Genomic DNA, 9,661 nt, shown 5'->3' on the forward strand with positions numbered 1-9,661 from the left:
TGTCTACGATAAGAATAGAGTTAGAATAGTATTAGTTAAGAATAGAATAAATTAATTAAAAGAAGTCTACGAGAATTCTCTATTTTAAGGCCTCATTCTGTAATTAATAAGAAACAAACTATTTCGATGACTGAGTTATTATTACTTGTGCACGGATTGACTTACAGGACTGTATAATTAAAAATACATGATTTGCTAATTTTAATCTTTTATTAACCGACTGCTTTGTTTGTTAGGTTTATATGGGTCTATTATTGCGGACACACCGTAGAACTTTTGTATATATTTATCATAATATGTTACATTTACAATATTTACTACAGATAACCTCAAAGCATTTTGAAGCTGTTATTTTCTTGTATATTGAAGTTCTTGCTAAGCTGAATTTTTGTGCTGCTTGAGTGTGTACTTTCTTCATTTTTAAAATTATTATCTGTAATATCTAGATATATAATTTTTATCATTGTCATTTTGAGAAATCTGTAGTGCAATAACAGCAACTGTATGGTCATTTTCCTTTCTTCATCTTGTTGGGTAGGTTACTCAAGTAAAGAACTACTATTTCCCATTTCCTTTACTTTATTTACTTTAGAGTGCTGACCACCTTTGAAACTTTTGGTTCCTCACTTTCTATGACTCCACATTAAAAATGCTACTGCATGTTTGCTGCATCCTTGGGAGGCAGGACAGTCATCACATTTAATAATACTTTGTTTTTCATATACAGTCATGGACACTGAGCATGACTTTTGATGTACCTTGTATTCAGGACAACTTTTACTTTTCATGAAACACAAACTTGCTTGCCTCTTAAACTGCACATACCCTATAGCGTCGTCACTATACGACTGTCGCGAAGATCTGAAAATATACATATAATCAATAAATAACCTTAAAGCAGTTCACATAAGAATATAAGTATAGTTTAAAAAGCTTGATAATCACTTAAAGACAACCTTTCTTCTATCGGAAATCGGTTAAGAAAAGTTTTAACTGTCCGAAATGATTAAATGTAAATATAAAGAATATTTTACTTACGTTGTTTATTTGTGATTTCCATAGGTTATTTCACGGAAGTTTTTGTATTCATTTTTATTTATTGCATTGTATATCTTCTTTAAGCAGATTCACGCTATCAGCTTTAATATACTGTGGATTCATTTCGGTTCACAACATAAATTCAACCAACTCTAACAGCAAACGATATCATTTTTATTTGTCTTGTTTATTATGCATGTGGTGACGTCACATGATGTTTCAGGCAGCACTGTCGCCGTTTTGGGATTTAAAATCCACAGATAAAAAATCGAAAATTTCTTTTAAAAAATTAAAATACTTAGAACGTATTAAAAATTAAACTAAATACTGCATAATTTATGTTTACTTATAAGTTAACATATTGGATATATTTCATATTTTATTGTTAAAACTGTCAAGTACCACATTTTTATTTTATTATTTTAAACCACTTATCACATCGTTTTAACATAGTAAAAAATATAAACAATTTTATTAGTGTTTGAAATATTTTTTTAAAAATTATTTAAAGAGTCAATAAAATTTGACACATTTGAACGCCGCCATTTTACGCGCTCTTTGAATGACGTCACGTCGCGTGATTTGTATTAATATTGATGATAACTGTATGCACATAAAGGTATTATTAAACGTTTTCAGGTTTCATCGCTATTTACATCATGGGAAAGGCTAAATAACCACTTTATAAATATTTCCTAGAGTTATTGTGCAAAACCAGTACTATAAATACATTATATAGTGTTTTTTCTTTTGCAAAAGATGCGAAAATACGAAAAATGTGGTGCAAGATTATAGAAAACAGATATAGTATCTCCAAAACCGCATTAACATTTGTATTTACTGTAACAAACAATAATTTTAGGTAAATGATTTTAAAATATTGCATTGATCATCTACTTCGTTAGGTACTTATCGACTTCTACAACAAACACTATCATTTGAAACACACAAAATGCATTATAATCTATTATAATATTATAAAGATAGGTGATAGGTTGAAGGTGGTAGAACCCTTTGTGGTTCGACTCCGGAGGCACCACCGCCACACCTATTTCTACCTAATAACAGCAGTGTTAGGTGATGCTGTGTTCCGGATTGAAGGGTGTGGTAGGAGACAGACTTTTCCGAGGCGTTCCAGCTTAGTCCTCAGGGGTAGCGGCGCATCTATGGCCGACCTTAGGTGGGAATATCTAATCCTATCTGGGGTTGATTACAGATGTCCATGGGCGGACTGTATGCTCGTCTGCTATATTATAAAAAAAAGAATATTAACATAATAAGTTATGATCAGTTAAATATTTCCGAATTGATGCATTGCATAAAAAACAGTTTATTCATTTTGCATATTTTAGGTAAATAGTCCGATTGTGCTTTGACAAAACTACTTTCAATCATTGTTCTTGATTATTCCTAATAATACTATCTAGAAAAATCGCACTAGGTAATAAATAACACTGTAGGAATATAGACAAAAACATTTTTTCTCTCAAACAGTTTGAATATCGACGCCGATAAACATCGTAACACGCTATGTGACGTCATTTTTCGATTCGACCAATGGGAATGCGTTTTGCAAATTTGAATTTCGCGCGCATAATTTACGATTTTTGATTAATGTTTTAAACAATTTAACACGAAATAAAGAAAAAATAATGGTTTAGATGTAATTTCAGGACCGTAATGTACCGAGGAAAAAAATAACAAGCAAATCTAAATCACATGCATATTCCCTATTGTCTTAAAGTAGCTTTGTATATATTTATACCTCAATTTAATGAAATTACTATAAATAGCTTATCATTTTTTTCATTAAAGGGAAAATATTAGAATAGTTATTTGTTATTGATTTGAGGCCAAAGCCAGAAAAAGAAGCACCTATGTAATTATTTCTTTCTTTATAATATTAGTATAGATACAAGTATGTTTTTTTATTACTAAAATACATTAAATGTTAAATATAAACTAAAAATGGACTTATTTACAAAATATATACAAGAAAATTATAAATAAAATAAGCCATCTAAAATTGGGTACTTGACAGTTATAACAATAAAATATGAAATATGTTGGATATGATAGCTTATAAGTAAACATAAATTATGCAGTATTTCGTTTATTTTTTAATACGTTCTAAGTATTTTAATTTTTAAAAAGAAATTTTCGATTTTTTATCTGTGGATTTTAAATCCCAAAACGGCGACAGTGCTGCCTCAAATGTCATGTGACGTCACTACATCGAAACCAAACAAGACAAATAATAATTAAATCGTTTGCTGTTAGAGTTGGTTGAATTTATGTTGTGAACCGAAATGAAGCCATACTATATTAAAGCTGATAGCGTGAACCTGCTTAAAGATCCATATATGCAGTGCAATCAATCAAAATGGATACAAAAACTTCCGTGAGATAACCTATGGAAATATCAAATAAACAACGTAAGTAAAATATTCTTTATATTTACATTTAATCATATCGGACAATTAAAACATTTCTTAACTGACTTCAGACAGAAAAAACCTTTCTTCTGTCTGAAGTCTTCAAGTGATTATTAAGATTTTTTTAAATATACTTATATTCTTATGTGAACTGTTTTAAGGTTATTAATTGGTTATATTTATATTTACAGATCTTCCCGACAATCGTATAGTGACGACGTTATAGAGTATGTGCAGTTTAAGAGGAAGGCAAGTTTGTGTGTCATGAAAAGTAAAAGTTGTCCTGAACACAAGGTACATCAATGAAAATGAAAATGTGATGACTGTCCTGCCTAGAATAAGTGAGGAGTCAAAAGTTTCGAAAGTAGGCACCAGTCTGAAATACATAAAGTAAAGTACACGGGAAATAGTACTTCTTTACTTGCGTAACCTACCCAACAAGATGAAGGAAGAAAAGTGACCATACAGTTCCTATTATTGCATTGCAATTTAATTCTGAAAATGACAGTGATAAAAATATATATCCATTTGTTACGGAAAATAATTTTAGTAATGAAGAAAAGCAGACACGCAAGCAGCACAAAAATTTAGCTTAGGTGATCTGTAGTAATTATTGTAACTGTAACATATGATAAATATATACAAAAGTTCTACTGTGTGTACTCACTAATAGAACCATATAAACCAAATAAAAAAAGAAATCGGTTAATAAAATACTAATATTAGCAAATCATGTATTTTTAATTATACAGTCCTGTAACTTAATCAGTGCACATGCACCATCAATAATAACACTGTCATAAATATTTTAATTGTGTCCTATTAATTACAGAATCGGCCCTTAAAATAGAATTCTTATAGACGTCTTATAATTCTATTCTTATCATAAACATCTATATATTATATTAAATATATGAATACTTCCACTTGCTGTTTTGTTTTGATTACGTCCCGTTCCAATGATTTGGAATTGACGAATCACTCGAGATTTACTAAATTTATTCCTTTTTTTCAATAATACTTCTCTTACATAGATAGTATAAAATGTCATTGCTTGCAAACAGAGGATTTAAACATATAAGAATCTGCAAGTTCTTTAACGCTTATGAGATTTGGGTTTAGGAACTTGTATAAGCAAATTTGTTAGGATATTTAGCGATCGTACTTGTACACATCGTCACTGCACACGCCTTGTAATTTGACATTCTTGCAATTGTACTAATAAAAGTTAAATAATTCCCAAGATTTCCCCTGAAATATGTGTAGCGTCGAAGTTTATTTCTATATTTTCAATGTGTTGACGTCACGCTACGAAATGACAGTTGACCGCCTGTTTTGGCGTAACGTTCCGTTTACCGTAATAAAAATATGTTTTTTATTAAAAAATAGCCCTTTTTTCGAAAAAATGATCAATGAAAGGCATATATAATACGTATATGAATTCATTAAAACAGTTTCCCAAAAAGTGTCAAGTAGCCAATTGCCGTGTGAGGCATGGTTCCCAAAACGCTGGCGGCGTTTCCTTGCTGCACGAAGGAAGCATAAGCTACGTTTCCTTCCTATGTAATTAAAAAGCAAATATACTTATGTCAATGTCATTGTCAAATGTCAATGAATAACAACAATGCAACGTTGAAATCATTATATTTATTGTATATTACGCGCGGGAATATCCTTATGTGCATTAATACTTCCAGAAAGTTGTTATTAAACTCCATAATTTAATATATTTATATTAACAAAATGACGGAAGTTCAGTTACAAGAGTTTAAACTGGAACCCGATTCGGAACTTCGCTTCGAAGTCGAATCTAAGAATGAAAAAGTTGTTTTAGAGGTATTTTACTAAACAAACGCTCTGTTTATATAAACTAAAGCTGTCTTTCAGCTGAGACGATTCCACTTAGTTATCAAAGTGATATTTTCAAGGTAATGTATACTTCCATTTGGTTATAGGTTAAGAGTGGTTACGCAGAGTTGTTCGGCACGGAGCTGGTGAAGGGCAAGCCGTACGAGTTCCACACGGGCGCGAAGGTGGCCGTGTTCACGTGGCACGGCTGCAATCTGGAGCTGCGCGGGAAGACCGAAGTCAGCTATGTTGCTAAGGAAACTCCGATGGTAAGCTTTGGAGAAATTAACCATATGCTACATTTTAAGGCTAAAACTTTTCAATGACAAGCCTTAAATTTTTACCCTAGTGAATATTATAAATTTTAGGGAGTTCCTTGAAACAATAAAATGGAAATCTGCCACTGTCTATAATAATTGTCTTAAAAATGCAAACCTCAATACAATTCGCTGGTTGGACTCAATTGTATTAATATTTTTGAACGTCAACTTCTAGACGTCATATAGTCATCTTTTAAAAATTCTTATTACACTTCTGTCACACCAATCAATAAAACCCATTTTTTTTACTTTACAGGTGGTATACCTAAATGTACATGCAGCTTTAGAGCAGCAGAGAGTGGCAGCTGAGCAGGAGAACACTCGGGGCCCTGTTACCATGATTGTGGGCCCTGGGGATGTGGGCAAGTCCACCCTGACCAGACTGCTCCTCAACTACGCTGTCAGGATGGGGCGGAGGCCGATATATGTGGACTTAGATGTTGGACAGGGGCAAATAAGTGTACCAGGGACTATAGGTATGATTAATTAAATTATTTTTACTCTTATCAAATTGTCCTAATATTTTTTTTTATAACAGTGTAATATCAAATGAGCATGCAGACCTTGGAAAGGTGAACAGAGGTCCTATCTGAAGTTGGTCACAGATGTATTGGCCTTCCTTATGACTAAGTTGGTTGCCTCTTATAAATCAGTTGGCATCAAAACCCTTCACTACTCTTCACATTCAATGAAATTTGAACCACAGACTCCCAATTGAGATGCCAAGTTTCAATTAATATTTTTTTCTTAATAGTATACTTAATAGTATAAAAATATTGGATGATTACAGGTGCATTGCTGGTGGAGAGGCCAGCATCTATTGAAGAGGGTTTCAGCCAGCAGGCTCCCCTGGTGTACCACTTTGGCCACAAGACCCCCGGCGAGAACCTCGAGCTCTACAACACCATAGTGTCCAGACTGGCCGAGGTGATTGCTGAAAGATGTGAGAATAATAAGAAAGGTATCAACATTAATTAATTTGATTAATGTCTTTATTGTAGTAGAGTATTGACAAGATCTTAAATTACTACTAGATGAGACCTATAACAGACTCCATTTATTAATACTATACAATTTTTAACAGTATTCTGTCTTATCACAAATATTTGCTACCCTTTGTATCTACGGGGGGATTAATTACTTACTTTTGATGACATAGGGGCAATATGAATTTATTGTATACAATTTATTTGAACAAAATTTCATTAACATTCTAATTATAATCTTTATGTAAATATAAAGGAGGCAGCAAAGAGTTTTGTTTACCTTCTGAGAAGGGGGAGGAAGGGATTTAAAATTACTAAAACTCTGCTGGTATAATACTTGATTGATTCAAAAATGTATGTTATAGTGGGTAATATTGTGTTGCAGCGTCGACGTCGGGCGTGGTGATCAACACGTGCGGCTGGATCAAGGGCGCCGGCTACAAGGTGTTGACGCACGCCGCACAAGCTTTTGAGGTATGTTCCCTATAACGCATGGATGTTTTGTGGCCCTACAAATGCCATTTGGATTATACTTGTTTTATAATACTTGTATGTGATTGAAAGCCCATTTTTAACCGACTTCCCAAAAAAGAGAGATTATCTATTTGTCGCATATATACATTTTTTAACATCTTTTGAACATAGGATTAATTAAATGGTTGATGTCACATCTTGCAGACTGTCACATCTTGCAGATAATAAATATAGTTCTTCTAAAATAACAATTCTCTGCTTTGGATAAAATAAAATTAAGAAAATGTTAGGTATAAATAATGATGATTCTTTTCAGGTGGATGTGATTTTGGTGCTTGACAATGAGAGACTATACAATGAATTAAAACGAGACATGCCCAAGTTCGTCAAAGTGGTGTACTTGCCGAAGAGCGGTGGAGTAAGTGGAAAAACTTTTTTCATGACATCATTGATCGTTACTTTTGCAGTGTTTCTAAATAAATTATTATGTTGGAACACACTGCTACTTACTTCTAAGTTTTAATAACTTTAATAATCTAATCACTTGTTTTTATTTTTTCTTTTATATAAATAAGGTTCGTTCAGTAAGAATTGTATATAATTTTTATTTTACAGGTGGTGGAGCGTTCGTCCGCTCAGCGCGCGGAGGTGAGAGACGCTAGGATTCGGGAGTATTTCTATGGCAAGAGGACTCCCTACTACCCACACTCCTTTGACGTTAAGTTCTCCGATTTGAAGATTTACAAGGTATGTTGTTCTAACAACTTTAAGTTTTTGTTTTATAATATTGAAGTAGCAAATGAGCATGCACTTGCATGTACATGTGTAATGCATGCATGGGTAATCAATTCCAGATAAAATAGAGTCCTACTCTGTGATGATTCACAGGTGCATTGCTACCGCTAAAGTCTAAGCTGGAATGCCTCAGGGTAAATATTTATCTCTTATTACACCCTTTAAATAGGTCACATGACTGCTTAACATTTCTGTTATTAGGCAGAAATTGATATAGCAGTAGTGTCAGGAGTCAGGTGCCGGGGTGGAACCGCAAAGGGGATTGTTGTTAATGTGTGATGGTTATGTCGCAGGTGGGCGCGCCGTCGCTGCCGGACTCGTGCATGCCGCTGGGCATGCGCGCGGAGGACGCGCTCACCAAGCTGGTGGGCGTGGCGGCCTCGCGCGCGCTGCAGCACCGCCTGCTCGCCGTGTCCTTCGCCGCGGCGCCCGACGACCACGTGCTCGCCTGCAACCTCGCCGGCTTCGTCACTGTGTATGTACCGACCGCCGCCCGACTGGCTGTGTGCCTTGTAGCGTTGGTGCAGATTAGTGTTTTGTAGTGTAAACAGCGAGCCTCTATGGGGTCACCTAATCTATTTAAAAGGATTGCGAGACTTAAAAAATCTGCAACTTAAAAGTTAGCCTTAGAAACCTTAATAAATAAAACAATATGCCTTTCGGAAAAATAGTATTTATTGCTATGAAAATAATGATAATTAAAGGATATTAACTGAAATTATATATTTAACTAGTATCTATGAAAATAAATTAAAATGTTATGTTGGATTCTATATTTTTAATAATTCGTTAAGTGTTAATGATACTTATTTGATAAACCATACAATACTATAAAACTATAAATGGCAAATTATTTAGGACTTCTTAAATATTCCGTTGCCCTGCACATAATTACAGATCATAGACGTTGTATGCGCATTAAATATAATGAATATTTATAATGAGTATTGCCCTTCCTGATGAGTAAGTTGTTGCCTCATATGTACATCAGTTGGCATCAAAAAAATTGTAAACCCTGCTGCAAATTCTCTACATCCACCAAGGTTGACTAGTAGAGAATGCCATCAGGCATCATGTTTGCCCTTTTGTATATTTACATTTAGAGGTGATGCAATAAATTAATAAACAAAATATTTCCCCAGCACGGCAGTGGACATGGAGCGGCAGACGCTGACGGTGCTGTCGCCGCAGCCGCGGCCGCTGCCCAGCACCGTGCTGCTGCTGTCCGACCTGCAGTACATGGACAACCACTAGCCCTGGCCCCGCCTCGCGCGGAAAGCCCCGCCCACTCCCTGGACGTGGCGGGTGAATGCACTGTGATGTGTCACTAGTGACTTGTATCAGTGACTTATCTATTTAAGACATAGTGTAATGATGCCGCAGCCGCGGCCGCTGCCCAGCACCGTGCTGCTGCTGTCCGACCTGCAGTACATGGACAACCACTAGCCCTGGTCTCGCCTCGCGCGGACCATGTGGCGAGTAAATGCACTGATGTGTCACTGACTTATATATTTAAGATGTAGTGTAATGAACTGTGTGATGTGACAAGTGGAAGTTTTCTGCGGGACACTATTGTGTGTTATTTGCATATGATATGAGACAATATTTATATGGCCAGTCTAGTGTGTTTATTTACAATGAAATATCCAAAGAGTGAGAGTGAAACTCATGGCCAGCCTAGATTGATACACGATATTGCGATAAAGTGATTAAGATGACTAGAGTTACATGGCCTGTTGGTCCATCTGTTCTGTGTATCATATCC

The 9,661-nt window shown here is 34.8% G+C and overlaps 1 protein-coding gene and 1 long non-coding RNA gene across 2 annotated transcripts; one reads left to right on the forward strand and one right to left on the reverse strand.

Annotated features, from left to right (window-relative positions):
• Positions 1 to 191: 191 nt before the first annotated feature.
• Positions 192 to 1,377, reverse strand: LOC140742635 (uncharacterized). The gene is made up of 2 exons (XR_012102298.1): positions 1,039 to 1,377; positions 192 to 861 (listed from the first exon to the last, which is right to left on the reverse strand). It is a non-coding gene; the product is annotated as an uncharacterized LOC140742635 (long non-coding RNA).
• Positions 1,378 to 5,071: 3,694 nt separating this feature from the next.
• Positions 5,072 to 9,265, forward strand: cbc (protein CLP1 homolog). The gene is made up of 9 exons (XM_073073573.1): positions 5,072 to 5,309; positions 5,429 to 5,590; positions 5,898 to 6,117; positions 6,432 to 6,602; positions 7,013 to 7,101; positions 7,418 to 7,519; positions 7,717 to 7,848; positions 8,190 to 8,371; positions 9,039 to 9,265. Exons 1-9 carry the CDS (start codon positions 5,217 to 5,219, stop codon positions 9,148 to 9,150), a joined length of 1,263 nt encoding a protein of 420 aa, XP_072929674.1. The 5' UTR covers positions 5,072 to 5,216; the 3' UTR covers positions 9,151 to 9,265.
• Positions 9,266 to 9,661: the final 396 nt, after the last annotated feature.

This window comes from Epargyreus clarus, unplaced genomic scaffold (assembly GCF_041222505.1).
Source record: "Epargyreus clarus isolate Ecla_fem2 unplaced genomic scaffold, WU_Ecla_fem_2.2 ptg000006l, whole genome shotgun sequence".
In the NCBI taxonomy this organism is placed as follows: Eukaryota; Metazoa; Arthropoda; class Insecta; order Lepidoptera; family Hesperiidae; genus Epargyreus; species Epargyreus clarus.